Source organism: Herpailurus yagouaroundi, unplaced genomic scaffold (assembly GCF_014898765.1).
Source record: "Herpailurus yagouaroundi ecotype Mexico unplaced genomic scaffold, PumYag 29, whole genome shotgun sequence".
NCBI classification, from domain to species: domain Eukaryota; kingdom Metazoa; phylum Chordata; class Mammalia; order Carnivora; family Felidae; genus Herpailurus; species Herpailurus yagouaroundi.
In genome coordinates, this window is record NW_024412377.1 from 66,309,394 (window position 1) to 66,332,591 (window position 23,198).

The following is a 23,198-nucleotide window of genomic DNA, read 5'->3' on the forward strand; positions in this document are numbered from 1 at the left end:
GCCTCAAAGAATGAATTAGGGAGTATTCCTCCCTATTTAGTTTTTTGGAAAAGTTTGATAAGGATGGGTGTTAGTTCTTAGTTCTTATTTAAGTGTTTGATAGAACTTCCCAGTGAAGCCATTAGATCCAGGGCTTTTCTTTGCTTTTTCTCTTTCTTTCTTTCTCTTTCTTTCTTTTTCTTTCTTTGCTTTTGTTTACTCATTACTGAGTCTATCTCTTTGCTAGTTACAGGTTTACCCAAATATTGTTTCTGTGTCATTTAGTTTTGGTAGTTTTTGTTTTGAGGATTTAGGGTTTTATCTAGGTTATGTAATTTGTAGGCATACAGTTGTTCATCTTATTCTCCTAATCCTTTTTGTTTCTGTAGAATCAGTAGTGATGGCCACACTTTTATTTCTGATTTTAGTAATTTGAGTCTTTTTTATTGGTCTGCTAAAGATTTATGAGTTGTGTTGATCTTTTTAAAGAACCAGCTTTTGGTTTTGTCAATTTTTTTTTTTTTCTATTCTTGATTCTCTTAATTTTCCCTCTAATCTTCATTGTTCTTTCTGCTTGCTTTAGGTGTAGTCTGCTGTTCCTTGCTAGCTTAAGGTGAAAGTTTAGGGTATTTGAGAGATTTAAAAAATATATACATGTCCTCAGCTATGAAATCCGTGTAAGAACTGCTTTTGCTCTGTCTTTTAAGTTGTGGTATATTTTGTGTTCATTTTTTTTCAAAGTATATTCTAATTTTCCACGTGAATTCTTTGACTTACTGGTTATTTAGTAGTATATTGTTTAATTTCCCAATTTCCCTTGTCTTTTTGGTTTCTAATTTTGTTCCATTGTGGTTGGAGAATATATTCTGTATTCCACTTATTTTAATTTTATTTTTGTGGCCTAATATATGGTCTATCCTTGAGAATGTTCATATATACTTAGGAAGACTGTGTATTCTGTGGTTGTTTGGTAAAATGTTCTTCAGATGCCTCCTAGGCCTAGGCCTAGTGCTGTTCACCCCTTTTATGTTCTTAGTGATCTTCTGTCTAGTTCTCTCCATTACCGAAAGTGGGTTTTGAAGTCTCTGTTACTGTTTCTCTTTTTCTATATTTATTTCTATGAGTTACTGCTTTATGAATTTGGGAGTCTGGTTTGTTGTATGTATATTTGTAATTGTTATACCTTCCTGTTAGATTGACATTTTGTCATTATACAATTTGCATGTTTGTCTCTAGTAATCTTCTTACCTTTAAGTATATTTTGTGATATTAATATAGAGAAGCTACCCCTTTTTGTTACTGTTTTCGTGTTATTTCCAACCTTTTGCTTTCAACTCCTTTTTTTGAATTTGATATAAAGTGTTTTGTAGACAGCATATAGTTGGATTATATTTTTTGTCCATTCTGCCAATCTCTGCCTTTGAATTGCAGGGCTTTTTTTATTTAGATTTTTTTTTTTATTTTAGAGAGAGAAAGTGGGATTGAGGGAGAGGGGCAGAGGGAGAAAAGAGAGAATCCCAAGCAGGCTCCACGCTCAGTGCAGAGCTGAATGTAGGGCTTGAACCTGCAACCCTGGGCTCATGAGCTGAGCCAAAATCAAGAGTTGGATGCTCAACCATAAAGCCACTCAGGCGACCCTGAATTGTAGTTTTAAATCCCCATACATTTTATCTAAGTAGTGATAAGGTAGGATTGATGTCTGCCATTTTACTTTTAATGTATCTTATGGTCTTTTTGTTCCTCTGATTCTGTTACTATCTTCTTTTATGTTAAATAGATATTTTTGAGTGTAACTTTTTTTTTTCAACGTTTATTTATTTTTGGGACAGAGAGAGACAGAGCATGAACGGGGGAGGGGCAGAGAGAGAGGGAGACACAGAATCAGAAACAGGCCCCAGGCTCCGAGCCATCAGCCCAGAGCCCGACACGGGGCTCGAACTCACGGACCGCGAGATCGTGACCTGTCTGAAGTCGGACGCTTAACCGACTGCGCCACCCAGGCGCCCCGAGTGTAACATTTTAAGTGTCTTGTCATTTATATGATAGTGCCCCCTCCCTCCCTAAATACACAGACAGTCGTTTTCTTAGTGGTTGCTCTGGTGAAGTAGTTAAGATTGCAATTAACATCTAAATTTGATGCAATGTGGTTTGCATTAATACCACATCAAGACATTCTTTATTCATGAAAATTTGAACTGTTGTTGTCCTTTATTTCAGCTAAAGAGCTCTATAATAATTTCTTGTAAGGCAGATTTGCTAGGGACTCTCCTTTAAATGGAAATACATGCTTAAGTATTTTTTTTAGTAATAAAGTATATACCATGTTAGTTTGTGGAATCAGCTAGGCAGTACTTACTGAGTATCTATTCTTTACCAGGTACTGGGCTAAGTGTTAGATACAGGTAGGATGAGAAGTCTCTTTTTTCTCTTTAGATGATTACAGTCTCTGAGATCCTACTGTGGGCTTGGTGCTATGTAGACTTTCAGAGAAGCTTTGCTACTATCAAATTATAATGAAATCATATCGTTGCTTTATAAAGCACATAAGTTAACACAAATGTAAGATAATCTGTATTTTTATTTTATTCACTCAATATATTATTAAAAGAACAACAATGTGAGTTTTATATAATCTCTTACCTTAGGTGTCCTATTTATAAAATAGAGGCATTACCTATTTTTATCATAAGAATAAGGGAGTCACTTTTGACTAGGTTAGAAAAAGGTGAAATTCCAAAGTACAATTCACATAGCTCTTTACAGTGTAGTTCTTACTATAGCCTTTAAAACTGGGTATTTTAAATCAAGTTATTAAAAATATTTTCTTTCTGGAATCAATAGAAGCAGTAGTAGACTGTTAGCAAATGTTGAGAATATTTTTACTAACTAAAACAAAAAGTGAGTCCTTGAGTTGTAGTAAGTTCTGTAATTGCACCCCTAGGTCCTTATCTTAAGTTCTATATCAATGTATACTGTTAAAAAAATTGCTTTAGAAGATATTGTTTGTGGGGCGCCTGGGTGGCTCAGTCGGTTAAGTGTCTGACTTCGGCTCAGGTCATGATCTCACGGTCCGTGGGTTCGAGCCCCGCGTCGGGCTCTGTGCTGACAGCTCAGAGCCTGGAGCGTGTTTCAGATTTGGTGTCCCCTCTTTCTCTGACCCTCCCCTGTTCATGCTCTGTCTCTGTCTCAAAAATAAATAAATGTTAAAATTTTTTTTAAAAAGAAGATATTGTTTGTTGTACCAGTAGACATCCATGTATTGTACAGTTAAAATTTGTTAAGAGGCTAGATCTCCATTAAATGTCCTTACCAGAATAAAATTTTAAAAAGAGAAAAAAAGACCTTGTTATATGAGTTAGCTGATTTTAAATAGTTCACTCAACTCTAAGTTTTGGATGTGCATGTAAGGATATTGATATCCAAGGATTATCTATGCTGTGGTAGCATTTAATAAACATTGAAATGGAACACAATTTAAGTCCTGTCCCATACATCCAGGCACATACCTGGACCACCTGAGCACAATTTATCTTAGAAATGTAATATAGTTTGGTGTGGACCTCTTCATGGAAATTTTATTAGTGAAAGTGTTTAAAGATCTCACCTGAAGTGTCTTTCAACCATAGCTTTTGGCTCAACAGCCAGTTCTTGATTGTGATTGAAGGAAATGCTTTAAAAATAGCAGTGACAGGGTTTTACAGGAAATTTTACTGTTGAAATGACATGTTGCTGTCCATGAAAGACTGGAAATGGAGATTTTGAACCTGTTGGTTTTTAGATTTGATTTAAACACTTAAAAACAAGTTCTGGCCATATTCATTCAGTTGAAATTGGAAAAAATGTGTTGTATTAAAAAAAAAACATGGTCTTTAGAATTAATCAGGTTAAAATTTTAGGTCTTTACAGTTGTGATGTAACCTTTTCAATCCTCAGTTTTTTTTTTTTTTAACTTTTTTTTCTTTTTTTAATTTATTTTTGGGAGAGAGAGAGAGACAGAGCATGAGCAGGGGAGGAGCAGAGAGAAAGGGAGACACAGATTTCAAAGCAGGCTCCAGGCTCTGAGCTATCAGCACAGAGCCCAACGTGGGGCTTGAACCTGCAGACCGCGAGATCATGACCTGGGCTGAAGTCAGGTGCTTAACCAACTGAGCCACCCAGGCACCCCAATCCTCAGTTTCTTTATATGCAAAATGGAGACATTGCCATTTCATCATTTGAGGATTAAACAAGATTATGTGTATTGGTTTCTGGGGCTGACATAATAAAAGTGTCCCAAACTGGGTGGCTTAAATAATAGAAATTTAATTGTCTCACGGTTCTGGAGGCTAGAAATTCAGTGTTAAGTTGTGGGCAAGGGTTGTTTTTTTCCTGAGGGTTGTCATATTTGTTCCAGGCCTCTCCTTAATGTCTAGTTACCTCAAGAGTTCCTTGGTTGGTGGAAGGATTTTTCCCTCTGTATGTGTCTTCCCTCTGTGTGTGTCTGTCTCTGTTTCCAAATTTTTCCTTTTCATAAGGACACAGTTATTTTGGATTAAGAATCACCCTAACTGACCTCATCTTGGTTATCTGCAAAGACTCTATTTCCAAATGAGGTCTTGTGGGGTATTGTGGGGCATACTTTTGGGTAAGCAGAGTTCACTTCAGTAGTGTATATAAAAAGACTTAGAACCATTGTATTTTTTCCAACTGTACATATAGAGATATTAGGAAAAGCCATTCTGGAATGTGCCTGTCCTGCCTAAGTTCAGATGATATTTCTTCACTCTGGTCTTCCTTGATATTCTCCAAGTGTCTTGGCATCAGGAATTCATCCTTGTGTCTCTTTAAAAAAAAATTTTTTTTTTAATGTTTATTTTTGAGAGAGAGGGAGACACAGAATCCAAAGCAGGCTCCAGGCTCTGAGCTGTCGGCACAGAGCCTGACATGGGGCTCAAACCCACAAACTGTGAGATCATGACCTGAGCTAATGTCAGACACTTAACCGACTGAGCCACCCAGGCGCCCCCCCATCCTTGTGTCTCTTGTTCAGCTTTCTATTGTGGTTGTTAAGTAAGTTTGTATGCAGATAAATTATGGGTTTAACATTGGTTATTTGGAAGTTTTACTTTTCCAAGGTGAAATCTTTAAGCTCTTCTGAAGAGATGGGTCATATTTTTCCTTATTATTTTCTCTGCTTCATGAATGCAGGCCTCTCTTTGGTCTGGAATCCTTGCCTGTGTCTAATTTTTTATGCGTTAAAGTTAGTTGGATTTGGTTGTTATTGTCTGTGAATAATAATATAATATTAACAATATGCATTTATATCGACATTATTTTCCACTGTGTTTGCACACATTGTTTTATTTGGTTCTCATGGTTAATCAGTTAAGATAGCATTAGAAAGAGGCTGGCTCAGTCAGTAGAGCATGTGACTTGATCTCAGCATTGTGAGTTTGAGCCCCATGTTGGAAGTAGAGATTACTTAAAAATAAAATCTTAAAAAAAAAAAAAAGAGCATGGGGGAAAATGAATGCTTCAAGTTTGTGACAATCTTTATCCATGATACCAATAATTTAATGAGACTTTTTTTTTTTTTTTTTTTTGAGATAGCACCTGCACACAAGTGAGGAAGGGGCAGACAGGCAGGGAGGGAGAATCTTAAGTAGGCTCCTCGCTCAGAGTGAGCCCAACTCTGGGCTCGATCTCACAACTGTGAGATCATGACTTGAGCCAAATGCAAGAGTTGGATGCTTAATTGACTAAGCCACCCAGGTGCCCCAGTGGAACAATTTTTTGTGTTTCTCACTGACTTTGTTATTTTTTAAAATCATCATTATAGTTTCAGTGTGGTTTCTGAATGGTTACATTGTATGTGTGAGTGTGTGTTACATCTTCATTATTCCATAACTTCATCTGCACTTTGCATATTTCATTGAGTTGTCAGCATATTTCACTTAACAGGTCTCTTGTTGGACGTTAACTTTTTGTTGTCATAAATAGCTACTTGAAGTATTTTTCTACAATTCATTTACTTTTTGAGTTTTTCCTTTGGGTTACAATATTAGGAATAGAATTGTTTTCGTTTTGATAGTTCATGGTAGAGCAGGTGTTTCTTGATTCTATAGCTTAGGAAACAGGTTGAATTAAGTGACTTAAGATAACATAATTTGTAATAGAGTCAGAAGACAGAACTCATTACTACTTTGTCTGGTTATGTGATTCAGCTTCTGGCTTTACCTAATACCACTTATGTTATGTTCCTTCCTTGCTATTAAAAGTATATTTTTGGGATGCCTGGGTGGCTCAGTCATTTGAGTGTCCAAATCTTGAATTTGGCTCAGTTCATGATCTCAGGGTTCCTGGGATCGGGCCCTGCACTAGGCTCTGCACTAACAGTACAGAGCCTTCTTCAGATTCTCTCTCTGCCTTTCCTCTACTCACATATTCTTTCTCTCTTCCTCAAAAATAAACATTAAAAAATGTTTTTTAAAAAATTGCTTGTTGACATACGGTTGACATTTGGAGGCATGTGTTTTATGGCTATACTTCTGATAATATCACTTTTTTGAAGTAACATGAGGAAGACTGAACCAATATCATGTCATAGATTGATTATGGCTTAGTTTATCATAAAGCATATAATAGTCATAGGGTTTTATTGTTACTGGATGATAAGGCAGTGGTTGAGAGTTTGGGCTGTGGCATTGGACTACCCAGATTTGAATCCTGGCTCTGCCACTTGCTAAATAGCATATGACCATAGGCATGTAGTAAAATAAGAGTAGTAATACAGTATTTACCTTAAGAGAATTAAAAAATGTGTGTCTAGCACATAGCAAACAAGTAAATGTTAGCTACTAGTTTTAAAGTGATTTAGGACTTGAATAAATCAGCCAATATAATATTTAGCAATGATTGCCAAATAAATGATCATAAATTATATGGGAACCTACTCAAATTGTAGTTTTTAGTACAGGCAAATAAAAAATTTGTTTTCCCATCCTGTCTTCCTATCTTGGTTTTAAAGTTTCAAAGTTTGAAAGCCAAGTTTCAAACCTTTTTTTCCTGATAACTTACAAACTAATAACAGGCAAAAATGGCCTTCTTTTTTTTCCTTTCAAAGCATAACATGTAGTTTGTCTTATTTCCCAGTAAGTCTATACTTGTAGAATTACAATATTTTCAATAAGGGCATTCCATGGGATTTAACTTCTGTCAAATTATTGTCAAGTTTATTTATTTTCAGAGACAGAGACAGGGTGAGCAGGGAAGGGGGAGAGACAGGGGGAGAGAATTCCAAGTAGGCTCTGCGCTGCCAGCACAGAGCCCAATGGAGGGCTTGAACTCAAGAACCATGAGATCATGACCTGAGCCAAAATCAAGAGTTTGATGCTTAACCCACTGAGCCACCCAGGCAGCCCTGAAAACGGAGTCTTAAAGTTGAATTGGTAACAAGTCATTGGATTGAGCTCAATTCTTTTGATTTCCTTGAGGTGGAGTATTATTCATTTGAATACTCAATTTATTTGAATGATTTCAGTCAGTTCATTTAGCATACTCTTTATTGAATCCTTAATTCATTTTAGGCATTAAGAAGGGAAGATTGAGTCTGGAGGAGGAGCTCACCAAACCTTTTTCAAGACATGGCACTTTCAGAAATTTGTATGTCTCCTTGAAGTAAATGGGAGAGGTTGATCTTTGTCCAAGTACCCTAGGAGCTTCTTTTGGCTACCTAGGAATATCTCCGTGCACTTACAACTCCTTTGGTGTTGTGGGAAGCTCAGTCCTACTGAACACAAAGCTGTCTTCATCTTAAGCAAGAGGTCTGCTTATGGTGTGTTAAAGGCACAGGCATGGGTTTAGAGCTTAGATGGAGGATGTTGGATTGCAGACAAATTAGGCATATTATTTTTGGAGAAAAGATGCAGCTAGAGTCTCTACATTAGACAAGTCCAAGAAGCTTGATTTGTATTCTTTTTATTCTACATGAAGGGTGTTCCTTGGAGTTGTGCAGTATACCGTTCTGCAGGTCCAAAGTCTGGGTCAGTTGCATTGGCACTGCTAGAGCTTAGCCTGTAGCATTCAGGATTATTTCATTAGAGCCATTATTGTTATGTAATTAATAGGAATGTGTATGTTTGAGAAGGTTGTCAAATATAACCTGCAGAAGGGATCATAGTCTACCTGCCTCCCCCCCCCCCCATTTTATTGAGATATAATTGACATGTATTTGGGACAACATAGTCCCTTGACATTATTTCTAAATTCTTTTTATAATCTTCCCGCTCTCACCTAGTCATGTTGTGATGCAAAGACTAGGGCAAAAACATCTTCTAGGAATGATTCTGTGTCTTTTCTCAGTTTTTAGGTTTTTATAGTTCAAAATAATTACTTTTTTTCTTTATGAATGTAGGTAGATTACTTACATAAAATAAATATAAGTTAAGAGCTGTATAAAGGGCTGTGTTATGAACAATTAAGACAATTTAGTTCTTTGTAATTGCTGTTAAGCTGGGCGTTTTCATCTAGAATTCTGTGCATTGCTTTCTCAGAAGGCTAATAGTAAAATAGTACACCATTTTCAAAGGTTTTGATTCTTACTGATGACCCATGTTTTGTCTGTCTAAAGTGTCAACCCAAGAAAAAGTCTACGCCATTGAAGTATGAAGTTGGAGATCTCATCTGGGCAAAATTCAAGAGACGCCCATGGTGGCCCTGCAGGATTTGTTCTGATCCGTTGATTAACACACATTCAAAAATGAAAGGTAATACTAGTAGTTGATTATATGTTATAAAATACAGTATGGAATAAAAAATTTGTAGCTATCTTTAGTAATACTCCATTTTTACCTTTGAGTATTTTGTGGATGAATTGTTATTAATATATTTTACCTTTTTGAATTTTTTAAAAGTTTTAGTTTATGATTTAAAAATTCAGTTATTCCATTTATAGATGCCAGGAAAATGTTAGATTTATTACCTAAAGTTCCACATTGTCACTCTGAGAATCTACCTCAGTCTTTAGGCTTGTATCTTTGCTGTTAAGTTTTCAAGCTGAAACAATTATAATGAAGGCTTATGAATTATTTTGAATTTTAAAATCTTGATTTAGAGTATTCCCTTTAATTACTGTACTTTGTTTCTTATTCGCCTTGTTTGAATATCAGATATCTTTTTTTTTTTTTTTTTTAATGTTTATTCTTGAGAGAGAGGGGACACAGAATCTGAAGCAGGCTCCAGGCTCTGAGCTTTCAGCACAGAGCCCAGTGTGGCACCTCAAAATCATGAGCCGTGAGATGAAGTCAGATCCTTAACTGACTGAGCCACCCAGGCGCCCCATAAATATCAGTATCTTTAAAATAATGTAAGGTGGGGGCCAAAACTTGATCTTAAGCTGCCTTTTTTCTATTAAGATGTTCTGTGATTTAATTTTAATTTTAATATATGTGTATTTTAGTTTTTGCATAGGTCATATATTCACAATATTTAAAAAATCAACTCCCTCCTTTTCTCTGATCTGCTGTTTCAAAAAGTAACCAGTTTTTAATGTTTCTTTCTATAAATTCAAGTATATATTCTCATCTTTATTCTAACACAAATGTAGCACTTTTTGTTGTTGTTGTTGTTCATGTTCTACAGCTTACTTTTTTTGCTTGTTAGAGGTTTTCCATGTTAGTGCATTGAAGACTGTCTTTTTTAATTTTTTAATTTTTTAAATGTTTATTTTTGAGAGAGAGAGCGAGTGAGCGTGCGTGTGAGAGCTAGCACTAGCTGGGGAGGGGCAGAGAGAGGGAGATAAAGAATCTAAAAGCAGGCTCCAGACACTGAGCTGTCAGCACAGAGCTCAATGCAGGGCTCAAACTCATGAACCATGAGATCGCATGAACTGTGAGATCATGACATGAGCCAAAGTTGGACACTTAACTAACTGAGCCACCCAGGTGCCCCAGTTTCTCTCTCTCTCTCTTTTAACAGCTGCATAGTTTTCCACTTTTTGAATATGCTGTACTTCATATAACCATTTTCCTGTTGATGGACGTTTAGGTTGTTTCTGATCTTGTGTTGTAAAGCCTATACATGCATATTCACATACATATGTACATAACATAAATGTGTCTCTGCACACACAACAGTGTAAAGAATAACTTCCACATATGCATGTCTGTCTGTAGGATGATTTACCAAAAGTGGGATTAATTGCAGGATTTGATTTTATATTTTGTATATTGAGGTATACCTAAAGACCTTTATAGGTTTTTTGTTTTATTCATCTGTAAATCTAAAGTCTAAATCTGAAGTCTAAAGACCTACTGTTTTTTGTTTTATTCATCTGAATTTTTAAAAGTATTTATTTTGAGAGAGAGAGAGCAGGAGAGGGGCAGAGAGAAACAAAGAATCCCAAGCAGGCTCTACACTGTCAGCGCACAGCCTGACATGGGCTCAAACTCGTGAACTGCGAGATCATGACCCCAGCTGAAATCAAGAGTTGGATCTTTAACCATTTGAGCCCCCCAGGCAGCCCAGCTCACTATTTTTTAAATATCTTATTCTTTGTGGCTTGTTTGGACATTTAAGTACTACTAGTAGAAAATTATTTTATTCCTTCCCCTCTGCTCTTATTCTATGCACCCTAATTGGGTCCATGCCATTTATTCAACAATTTCTAGCTATATTGTACAGTTAGTGTGCTAGGTATTGTGATCCATTAATGGGCAAAACATCAGTCCTGCTTGCCCTTTTATATAATTAGAGTCCAGTTAAAGAGATAAGATAACAACAAATAATCAGGCAAATAATTACTTAGAAGTGTGTCCAAATTGGTGTACAATTAGTGATATAGCAGAGGTACCTAATTTGGACTTGTGGTGCAGGATATTCAGAGGCAGTTATGTTAGTAAAGTTATCTTTGATCTGAGACTTGAGAGGATGAGTTGGCATTAACTAGGAAAAGAAGGAGATGATTGTTCCAGGCACAGAAAATAATGTGTACTCTGGCTTTGAGTGGTCTTCCACCCATAGAGTGATGGAAGGTGGCACAGTATGAAGCTGGGAAAGTTGATATGAGTCAAATCATGTAGCATCTTTTAGACTTAAAATTTTAAACTTTATTCTTAATTTTTTTTTTAATGTTTATTTTTGAGAGAGAAAGAGACAGAGTGTAATCGGGGAAGGGGCAGAGAGAGGGAGATACAGAATCTGAAGCAGGCTCCAGGCTCCAAGTTGTCAGCACAGAGCCTGACGCGGGGCTCAAACTCACGAACCGGGAGATCATGACCCGAGCTGAAGTCGGATGCTCAACCGACTAAGCCACTCATGCATTCCTGTACTTTATTCTTAGAACAGTGTGATGCCATTAAAGGGCTATGAGCAGAAGATGATGTGATTTGATATGTGTTTTGTAAACTTTTCTCTGACTGCAGTATAGAAAATGGATTGGAAGAGGTTATAAATAAGTAAGAGCAAATTGCTAAAAGGGTCAGTAATTATGGTGAGGCGAATATGGTGAATAGAGAATAAAGAACAACTTAGGAGATAAATCTATATGATTTGGTAATGGATGGGTAATGAGGAGTGAGGGAGAATAAAGTCTTGAGGTTTCTGTATCTTTGGATGGCTCCCAAGATTTTATCTTCACCAGTACATCAGTAGTGGTGCCATTTAATGAGAACACCGAAACATCCATAAGGTGACATCTGCTTATTGTTGTTAACTGAAGCCATGAACAAGGCATGGATGAGATGGCTTGTGACAAAATGTACAGTGAAAAATAGGGTGGCTTTGCAGAAGCCATTATTTGAGGCCTGTATGTAGCTACTAAGCTTGGAAGAGAGATGGAGGAAAAATCAGAGATGGAAGCAGAAATCCAGGATTATTTGGTATGTGGTATTGGTGACTAGTATGTTTTACAAAGGAAGATGTGATTGATTTGGTTGAACTTTGCCTGGAGAGCAAATAAAATGTCCATTAGGTGTAAGGGGGTTGGAGATCAGTGATGTTTTTGGCGTTATGTTGTGGCTGAAGTTAGATTAGACTGGAAACGGAGACAAAGGTAGAGAAGTGGAGATGCGACAGGTAGAAAGATATATGGGGTCCAGAAGAATTGCTAAAAGTGGGGATGATCATGTTAGTAGTGCTGATGAGAAGAGTCCTGGAGATAGAGGGTATTGACAGGAGTTGTAAGGGATCAAAGACAGGATCATAACAGGATTTCGGGAAAAGGAAGAGGTTGATGGGAGTCGTATCACAGTGAGAAATTGGCCTTGGTGGGAGGAGAGGTAGCATCCTTAACACTAGGGGAGGGCAAGGGTGCAGTGACTGGAGGTTTGGTGTAGTATACTTGAGGATTCCTGTCCGGCCTGTTTTCTCGTGAGTCGAGAATGTGATCACACCAGAGAGCAAGTGCCATTACTGACTGGAAAATACCATGTTTTATTTTTGCACTGTAAAAAGGTTAAAACTCTTAAATTCAAGACAGCTTCCTATTGACAAAATGACAAAACATGTTAAAATGGATCTATTTAACCTTACAGCTAGTTATCTCAGGATATGTCTCCTCCCCCCCCCCTTTTTTTGGTTATTTTTACTTTTGTTTTCATTTCCCTATATTTATGGCCAGCTGTAGTCAGCCAAGTTCTGGAATCCTAATTATCACTCTTAGTAGTTAACGCTCCATTTTTCTTTTCTTTTTTTTTTTTTAATTTTTTTTTTCAACGTTTATTTATTTTTGGGACAGAGAGAGACAGAGCATGAACGGGGGAGGGGCAGAGAGAGAGGGAGACACAGAATCTGAAACAGGCTCCAGGCTCTGAGCCATCAGCCCAGAGCCTGACACGGGGCTCGAACTCCCGGACCACGAGATCGTGTCCTGGCTGAAGTCGGACGTTTAACCGACTGCGCCACCCAGGCGCCCCATCGCTCCATTTTTCTTTGAACATGCTCTTTTTTTTATTTTTTATTTTTTGCTTGTCTCCTTCATAACACATCAACTGGTGGAATCACCTGTCTTGCCATTGACGCTGCCTAGTAATAGGACATTTTGGATAGACTGCTGTCAAAGTTACCTGTTTCCCACCACACTGAAACTATGACCAGTATTAATGTCTGACTGTTTTGTAGTGGTATAATTTCCCCTTCCTACCTTTTATTTTGAATATTTCAAACCTATAGACAAATTGAAGAATGGCACAATGAACACCCATATACACTTTACTTGGGCTCAACAGTTACTACTTTGTATCACTTTTTAGTTGATACCAGTGAAAAATTAAAAATTGTACTTCAGTGTTCATATTATTGTGCTCATTCATGTTTATTGTTTTCTTAGCAAAGCCAAATGTTTCAAATGGTATTAGAAAAACCCACATTTTTTTTTAAAGCTTTTTTATTTATTTTGAGGGAGAGAGCGAGTGAGAGAGAGAATGAGCAGGAGAGGGGCAGAGAGATGGAGAAACAAAATCCTATGCAAGCTCTGCACTGTCAGCTTAGAGCCTGACACAGGGCTCAACTCATGAACCCATGAGATCATGACGTAAGCTGAAATCTGGAGTTGGTCGCTTAACCGACTAAGTCACCCAGGTGCCCCAGAAAACCCAAATTTTTATAAAATCACTTTTAGAAGTCATTGTTTACTTATGTTATATACAGTGCATATGATTAAAAAAGTCAAGTGGTTAATTTTGTAAGCCTTGTTTAGAAAACAGTCTGCTCTTTCCATACCCTCTCTTTAAGCTTTAACTGTCAGCTGGATCTTTTGAAAGTTAATTTCTGTACCTCAAAGTTCCTTCTGGATTACTTTTTACTTCTCACTATAGAAGTTGTGGATTAATCATTTTAATCCTTGCTTTGGGCCTTAACCTCTCACCAACCTCCAGCATCCTGCTATCTTACCTGTTATAATTTTGATTAGGAATTTAGTGTTATCATGTTAACAGTATACACAGCTTAGCCATGTAATGTCCTGTGCTTACTTTGCCCTCGCAACTTTTTGATTTTTCTGCAGTTATGTGTGTGTGTGTGTGTGTGTGTGTGTGTGTGTGTGTGTGTGTGTGTTGGTGACGGAGAGGGTTCTTAGTCTTTTATATATTTATTATGAATTCATAGTAAAACTCTCCTAGTTTTAATTTTTTCCACGTGATCTGATACATTGGTTGTCATTTTCATCATCTTTTGGAAACCTCACCTAGAGCCTTAGGCTGTTGACCCTTGAACAACAGATTTGAAATGTTTGGGTCCTTATGTAATCTTTTACACACAGATGTTTTTCAGTAAATATACTATAGTACTGTAAATTTATTTTGTGTTCCTTATGGATTTTCTCTCTTTTAATGTTTGTTTATTTTGAAGGAGAGAGTGGGGGAGGGGCAGAGACAGAGGGGGAGAGAGAGAATCCTAAGCAGGCTAAGCACTGTCAGCATAGAGTTTAATGTGGGGCTCCATCCCATGAACTGTGAGATCATGACCTGAGCCAAAACCAAGAGCCGATGCTTAACTGACTGAGCCACTCAGGTGCCCGATGATCTCTACTTTTTCTTTTTTTAAAATGTTTATTCATTTTTGAGAGAGAGAGCGTGAGTGGGGGAGGAGCAGAGAGAGAGAGACAGACAGACAGACAGAATCCCAGCTGTCATCACAGAGCCCGACATGGGGCTTGAACTCACAGACCACGAGATCATGATTTGAGCCGAAGTCAAATGGTCAACTGAGCCACTCAGGGGCCCCTGATCTCTGCTTTTTTAAAAAGTGAATGTTTATGGTATTGCAATTCTCATGTTCTTTTACCATAATCTGTTTATATATCTCTTAACCCACCAGGCCCTGAGTTTTCTTTTTTTGTCCTCTTTACAGTTCTGGCACATTATAATGTGTTGTTTGAATTTACTTGTTTATATGGGAGAATTATTTACTTCTCAATTGACTTTCTGAACTTATATATAGGTACATATATGTCTTACCAATTTTTAAAAATATTTTTTAATATTTATTTATTTTTGAAAGAGAGAGAGAGAGACACAGAGCATGAGCAGGGGAGGAGCAGAGAGAGAGGGATACACAGAATCCGAAGCAGGCTCCAGGCTCTGAGCTGTCAGCACAGAGCCCATTGCAGGTCTCCAACTCATTAACTGAGGTTGTGACCTGAGCGAAAGTCAGATGCTTAACCGACTGAGCCACCCAGCCACCTAGTATCTTACCAGTTTTTTATTTTATTTTTTTATTTTATGTTATTTTCCGTTATTTTTAAAAATGTTTATTTATTTTTGAGAGAGAGCGCGCGAGTGAGCACGAGTGGGGAAAGGGCAGAGAGAGAGAGAGAATCCAAAGCAGGCTCCAGGCTCTAGGCTCTGAGCTGCCAGCAGAGCCCCAAGCAGGGCTTGAACTCACAGACAACGAGATCTTAACCTGAGCCAAAGTCAGACGTTCAACCGACTAAGCCACCCAGGTGCCCCTCTTACCAGGTTTTTAAAAATGTTGTTTTAGAGAGGGAGAGAGAGAGAGAGAGAGAGAGAGAGCGAGCGTGTGAGAGAGCACAAGTGGGGGAGGGGCAGAGAGGGGGAAACAATCTGAAGCAGGTCCCAGGCTCTGAGCTGTCAGCACAGAGCCCGATGTGGGGCTCAAACCCATGAACTCATGAATGTGGGGCTGAGCTTAACCAGCTGAGCCACCCAGGTACCCCTATATCTTACCAATTTTAATCCCCCTTTATAGGTGGTTTCTATTCAAAGGATTTAAAGTAGGTAGAGACTATAAGGAGTTTAACCTTTTTCATAGAATTGTTTTTGAAATGGACTAAAAAACAAAATTTTACCATGTAATTTTTTTAATTAAGCTATATTTTTATAGAAACGCAGGCATTGCAACTAAAGTTTATGAGAGCTCATAGGTACTCTTCATTCTTTGGTTATGTAGCTTTGAAATTAGCATTTATAAAAATGTTGCCATTGAAATTTACTTGACATTTTGGCTCTTCCGGTTACTATGGAGACCTTAGTTTTGTTCTAAAGTTCAGTTTATAAATTTTCCTCTCCCTTTCTTTCTTCTTTCCTTTTATTCTCTTTTTGTTTTTCCTTTCTTCTTCTCTTCTTGCTCCTTCTCCCTCTGTTCTTTTTCCTTCCTTCCTTCCTTCCTTCCTTCCTTCCTTCCTTCCTTCCTCCCTCCCTCCCTCCCTCCCTCCCTCCCTCCCTCCTTCCCTCCCTCCCTTCCTTCCTTCTCTATTCTGAAGGAAGTAGGCTTTTCCTTATTTTTTATTGAAAGAGAGGTTTGTATTTTTTGTGTTTTAAGAAATGGTTAAGGGAATTAGTTGTGAGTTCCTGTATAAATGAATTTGTATATTAGATCATTTCCTTTTCTAAAAAGAGACAAATCATTACACCTTGTATAGTCCTGGTATATTTCTTTTGTGAGATTTTTTTACTGCTATGAAAAATGCCAAAATGCTAAGTATGGATGGAAGATACATATACTAGGTAAATTTGCTTATAATCTTTTCTGAACAAGATCTGTATTTTTGTTGTTGTTAATTGTATGCTTAGAATTTTGGACAACTAAGAAACTAGAATAAACTAGAAACTAGAATAACTGGATATATTTTTATTTTTATTGCTCTTGGGCTTTTTTTTTTTTAAATTTCAGTATTTTGAAGTATCAAGTTCTGCTTTCTCTGTAAAGCCAGTGTTTCACTCTGAATTTGTCTTCTCTGAAGTTATTTACCTACTGTGTCTACCAAATGGGGATTGTACTACTTTTTTCTTAGAGTTGGTTGTTGTGAGGACTAAGACTCTGTGCAAAGTACCTAGTGTAAATGAGTGCCTGGTCAAGAGTACCCATTCCATAAATGTTAGCATATCATATGTGGCATAGTGTTGAAGAATTTTTTTTTCCCCTCCATTATATTTTAGCAAAGTGTTTTAAAGTTTGTTTGGTGGTTAGTTCTTACTAATTATTTTATTTCTGGTGCTGAGTCTTATTAAATGCCCTTTGTAACAAGGGTATAAGACTTTTATAGATTGTTGGTAGTGGGAACTTGGTTCCTATATTAATTTGTTCTATGATTAACAACTAATCGATCTCTCACAGGTTTGGAATATATAGTATATCAGCTGACCAAACTATTGAAGTTCTTTCAGAAACTCTTCGGCATTTTCTTGCCACATGAATTGAAATATTTAAAATTTTCCTTCTTTCTGACCTTAGAGTTGATTGTTCTATAGGTTTTCTAACACTTTTTCTTCTTTTTTTTTAAAATAGAGATTTCTTTGGCAATAATTGCATGGCGCTTCTCTTGATGATGAACAGTCATCTTTTTAAAGTAATGACACTGGTTCTTATATTTATCTAGTTTCAAACCGGAGGCCCTATCGACAGTACTACGTGGAGGCTTTTGGGGACCCTTCAGAGAGAGCCTGGGTGGCTGGAAAAGCAATCGTCATGTTTGAAGGCAGACATCAATTTGAAGAGCTACCTGTTCTTAGGAGAAGAGGAAAGCAGAAAGAAAAAGGATATAGGCATAAGGTAAAAAAAAAAAAAAAAAAAAAAAAAAAAGCCTCTCAAACTGTCTTTTTTGTGGTGGGCAGGGAGAAGGTAAGGAAGAAGTATTATATTTTGAAATATAAGTTCTTTCCTTTGGTAATCGGATATTTGTGAGAAAATAGCTGAAAGCAATAATTTTTGCAGGCATGAAATAGGGCTAGCCTTCCAAATATTTATACTTGATTTTTTTGAGAAAGGATTTCAGATAACTGTTACCATGTCACTTAGACGTGACAGTATAAAATAACATGACCAGTCTTCTTTGGTCATATCTTTTGTAAGAAGAACATGGTCATTGAGATGAAATACTCTACTTCTCACTCTCTGGATTAATTATTTCTCTTTAAAATGAGAAATGTAAAGCTGCAAACATTTTTCTTTGTTGTCTTGGGTTTATTTGTTTTGTTTAGTCACCTGGTACTCCTCAGTCCCTATCACCTATTTCATCCATCCCCCAGCTCAACTCCCTTTTGGTAACCATCAGTTTGTTCTCTATAGTTTAAAGAGTCTGTTTCTTTTTGTCTCTCTTTCTCTTTTTACCCCTTTGCTCTTTTGTTTCTTAAATTCCACATGAGTGAAATCTTAGGGGATTTGTCTCTCTGACTGACTTATTTCACTTAGCGTTACACTCTAGCTCCATCCATGGTGTTGCATATGCTGTTTTTTGTTTTTTGTATGTGGTTGTTGACACTTAAGGTTGCATTTTCATAATCAGTTTTCTTTTTTTTTAATTTTTTAATGTTTGTTTATTTTCGAGAGAGGGAGAGTGCAAGCAGTGGAGGAGCATAGAGAGAGGGAGACAGAGGAACTGAAGCGGGCACTGTGCTGATGGTAGAGAGCCCACTGTGGGGCTCGAACCCACAAGCCATGAGATCATGACCTTAGCCAAAGTCCGATGCTTAACCGACTTGAGCTACCCAGGGTCCCCCCTCACCCCCCCCCCCCACTCCCCAGTAATATTTTAATAAAGAGCATTGTTTTTTTCCATTTGCTTGATGATTTGTGTTAATGTTGGCTGAATAAAATTTGGTTTATTTCTTTTACTATTCCTTTATTGTCAGTCCTAGAAGGTGAAATAGTTCACTAGGGCTTTCAGGTTTTGGAAAGTTGATTAATTCTTATCACAGTCATGAGAATTAATGAATGTGTACTTGAGTGTAAAATAAACTAGATGGTCAGCTCATTGCTTTATAAGAGGAGGCTACCTATCCAGTGACTTGAATTTTTACATGCTCAGTGAAACACCCCTTTTACAAGTATGAAAGTATAGTTAGCTGATAACTGGAACCTTGCCTAATATCTCTTGTATAAAGCCAAGGAGGTAAGTAAATGTTTGAAAAAATAGGTGTATTGCATGGAGCATCAGTGTCTCCATGTTGTGAGGAATCAAGAAAGGAACATCTGTAATACCCAAGGTTTTTTGTTGTCTCTGGGCTACATGATTAAGCCTAGGAGACTGCTTGGTTATAATTCAGATTTTATGTAACATGTGTAGAACAATCAGATACATCACCAGAAATAAAAGGGCTTAGTGATAACCAGAAGTTCAAATTTAGGGTTCCTAGGGTGGATCTGACCTCATTTCACCTTTCTTTGTTTTTCCATGTTTATCTTCTTTAGCCTTTTGCTTTTTCTTTTATACAACTGAGCAAGTGCTTGACCTTCCTAAGTCAGGAAGAAAATAAATCCTTATTTTAAAGTGTGGAGGGGTAGGTAGGAAGAGTCTGATTATTCCTTGATTTAGTAATGTCATGTGCATGAGTAATGCAATCCTGGTTAATGATCCACTCTTTTATTCTTTATTTTATGGGAGAGTGGAGGGTGTATAGGATTAATCTTTCCTCTAACGATAGATCTTAATGGTAGAAGTAGTTTTGAGGAGTCCCCCCATTTGTTAGGCTTTTGGTGAGCAATAGGTGCTAACCACCTGGCTAGTACCATAAAAGTGTCTTGATTCACCTGGGTGGCTCAGTCGGTTAAGCATCCGACTCTTGATTTGGGGTCAGATATGATCCCACTGTTAGTGGGTTTGAGCCCTGCATTGGGCTCTGCACTGGCAGCGCAGACCCTGCTTGTGATTCTCTCTCTCTCCCTCTCTTTGCCCTTCCCCTGCTTGCTTTCTCTCTCGAAATACATAAATGAATATTAAAAATTTTTTTTTCAAAAAGTGCCTTGAAGAAATTATAAGGCTTGAAAAAGCTTATTTGAGAGGTCTTCACTGATAATCTCCCTGTTCCCTTTCACATTTTTTTTGATAAGTTACAATCTTTTTCTCCTTTAAATTTAAGGTTCCTCAGAAAATTTTGAGTAAATGGGAAGCCAGTGTTGGTCTTGCTGAACAGTATGATGTTCCCAAAGGGTCGAAGAACCGAAGATGTGTCACCAGTTCAATCAAGTTGGACAGTGAGGAGGACATGCCATTTGAGGACTGTACAAATGATCCTGAATCAGAACATGACCTGTTACTTAATGGCTGCTTGAAATCTCTGGCTTTTGACTCAGAACATTCTGCAGATGAGAAGGAAAAGCCTTGTGCTAAGTCTCGAGCCAGAAAGAGTTCTGATAATCCAAAAAGGACTAGTATGAAAAAGGGCCACATACAATTTGAAGCACATAAGGAAGAACGAAGGGGAAAGATTCCAGAGAACCTTGGCCTAAACTTTATTTCTGGGGATGTATCTGATAAGCAGGCCTCTAATGAACTTTCCAGGATAGCAAACAGCCTCACAGGGTCCAGCACTGCCCCAGGAAATTTCCTGTTTTCTTCTTGTGCAAAAAACACTGCAAAGAAAGAATTTGAGACTTCAAATTGTGACTCTTTACTGGGCTTGTCTGAGGGTGCCTTGATCTCTAAACATTCTGGGGAAAAGAAAAAACTCCAAAGAGGTTTGGTGTGTAGTTCGAAAGTACAGCTCTGTTATATTGGAGCAGGTGATGAAGAAAAGCGCAGTGATTCCATTAGTATCTGTACCACTTCTGATGATGGAAGCAGTGATCTTGATCCCATAGATCATAGTTCAGAATCTGATAACAGTGTCCTTGAAATTACAGATGCTTTTGATAGAACAGAGAACATTTTATCTGTGCAGAAAAATGAAAAGGTAAAGTATACTAGGTATCCTGCCACAAACACTAAGGTAAAAGCAAAGCAGAAGTCCCTCATTACTAATTCACATACAGACCACTTAATGGATTGTACTAAGACAGGAGAGCCTGGAACTGAGACATCTCAGGTTAATCTCTCTGATCTTAAAGTGTCTACTCTTATCCGCAAACCCCAATCAGAGTTTAGAAATGATGGTTTCTCTCCAAAATTCAACACACCATCAAGCATTTCCAGTGAGAATTCCCTAATAAAAGGTGGGGCTACAAGTCAAGCTCTGTTACATTCAAAAAGCAAACAGCCCAAGATCCGAAGTATAAAGTGCAAACATAAAGAAAATCCAGTTGTAGTGGAATCTCCAGTTACAAATGAGGACTGCAGTTTGAAATGCTGCTCTTCTGATACTAAAGGCTCTCCTTTGGCCAGCATTTCCAAAAGTGGGAAAGTGGATGGGCTAAAACTACTGAGCAACATGCATGAGAAAACCAGGGATTCAAATGACATAGAAACAGCAGTGGTGAAACACGTTCTGTCAGAGTTGAAGGAACTCTCTTATAGATCCTTAAGTGAAGATGTCAGTGACTCTGGAACATCAAAGCCATCAAAACCATTACTCTTTTCTCCTGCCTCTGGTCAGAATCATATACCTATTGAACCAGACTACAAATTCAGTACATTATTAATGATGTTGAAAGATATGCATGATAGTAAGACCAAGGAGCAACGCTTAATGACTGCTCAAAACTTGGTTTCCTATCGGAGTCCTAGTCTTGGGGACTGTTCTACCAGTAGTCCTGTAGCTGCTTCTAAGGCCTTGGTTTCAGGAAGCTCCACTCACAATTCAGAAAAAAATGGAGATGGCACTCAGAACCCAGTCCGTCCTAGCCCTAGTGGGGGTGACTCTGCACTGTCTGGGGAGTTGTCTGTATCTGTCCCCAGCTTAGTGTCTGACAGAAGAGACCTCCCTGCTTCTGGTAAAAGTCGTTCAAACTGTGTTACTAGGCGCAACTGTGGGCGATCAAAACCTTCATCTAAATTGCGAGATAGTTTTTCATCCCAGATGGGAAAGAACACATTAAACCGTAAAGCCTTAAAGACAGAGCGCAAAAGAAAACTGAACCGACTTCCAGCTGTGACTCTTGAGACTGCACTGCAGGGAGACAGACCAAGTGGGGGTTCAGAGAATGGCTGCTCAAGAGGTGGACTAGAAGACCCTGGTAAAGAAGAACCCCTTCAGTTAATGGGTCATTTAACAAGTGAAGACAGTGCCCATTTTTCCAGTGTTAATTTTGATGACAAAGTCAACCAGTCTAACCCTGATAAAATTCCTGAAAAAGGCCCCTCTTTTGAAAGCAGAAAAGGCCCAGAGTTGGATACTGAAGTGAACAGTGAGAATGATGAACCCAATGGTGTAAATCAAGCGGTGCCTAAAAAGCGGTGGCAGCGTTTAAACCAAAGGCGCACTAAACCTCGTAAGCGCACTAACAGATTTAGGGAGAAAGAAAACTCTGAGGGTGCCTTTGGGGTTTTGCTTCCAGCTGACCCGGTAAAGAAGGGGGATGAGTTCCTAGAGCATAGACCCCCTACTTCGACAAACATACTAGAAGATGCCCTGGCAGATCCAAATCATGCTAGCTGCTTAGATTCAGTTGGGCCACGGTTGAATGTTTGTGATAAATCCAGTGCCAGCATTGAGGAAATGGAAAAAGAGCCAGGAATTCCCAGTTTGACTCCCCAGCCTGAGCTCCCTGAACCAGGTAAGGATTCATGAGTATGATAAAGGGCTAGAGGAAGTGGTGGTAATGTTACCCTCCTGAAGGTGGTTTGTTTTGATGAAAGGAGGAAGGGTAGATTGGGAAGAAAAACTTATCATGTGAAGTGAAGGGAGGGCTTTTTGTAGAAGGTCCTGAATTTTTACGACCAGGTTTCCATATACTTTCAGAAATTATGTATTAACCAGAGCTCTTTTTTTTTCTTTTTTTACTTTTGCTTTTAGACTAAAGAAATGTCTTTAAAAAGGCATTTCCTGTCTTTTTAAATCTATGAACTTTTGGAGACTCAGTCTGGCATTTTAGGTAATTGAGAGGCTCTGAGCCTAAAATTTAAACATAGTTGTTAGTTTAGAGAAAGTGAATACATTTTATTGAATGATAGGCTTTCTTTACTACAATTTAAGGAAGGTCTACTACATATTATGTAGACAGAAGGGGACATGTGCTTTTAGGAAAAAGAAAGTATTCTGTAGTACTTACTCGAAGGCCTTAAGATGTCTTAACTTCCCTTCTGTAATGAGATTTGAGAACAAGAAAACTGAAGTACTAGGGTATCTTAACCTTAGCAGAAGAAAAATGGTCTTTTAAAATATTAATATGCAATATTATACACTATAGTTATTGAAGATAACACTGACTATCCTTAAACATAAAATTCTCAAAGTTGTTTTATCACAGTAGATTCTGTTTTCTGACAGTTTTATTGAGATATAATTCACATACCTTGAGATATCCCATCATTTTAAAGTTTACTTCAGGGGTTTTTAGTATATTCACAGACTTGTGCAGTTGTCAATACAATCAGTTTTGGAATATTTGTATCACCCAGAAATAAATACTGT

The 23,198-nt window shown here is 37.8% G+C and overlaps 1 protein-coding gene across 10 annotated transcripts in view; it reads left to right on the plus strand.

The window, feature by feature from the left end:
• NSD1 (nuclear receptor binding SET domain protein 1) overlaps window positions 1-23,198 on the plus strand; it is a 150,190-nt gene that overhangs the window by 58,183 nt on the left and 68,809 nt on the right. For all 10 annotated transcript variants that reach the window (XM_040446163.1, XM_040446197.1, XM_040446182.1 and 7 more), the window contains 3 exons: window positions 8,588-8,723; window positions 17,291-17,463; window positions 19,770-22,341. In XM_040446163.1, coding sequence (XP_040302097.1) covers window positions 8,588-8,723; window positions 17,291-17,463; window positions 19,770-22,341 — 2,881 coding nt within the window. The remainder of the gene's footprint in view (window positions 1-8,587; window positions 8,724-17,290; window positions 17,464-19,769; window positions 22,342-23,198) is intronic.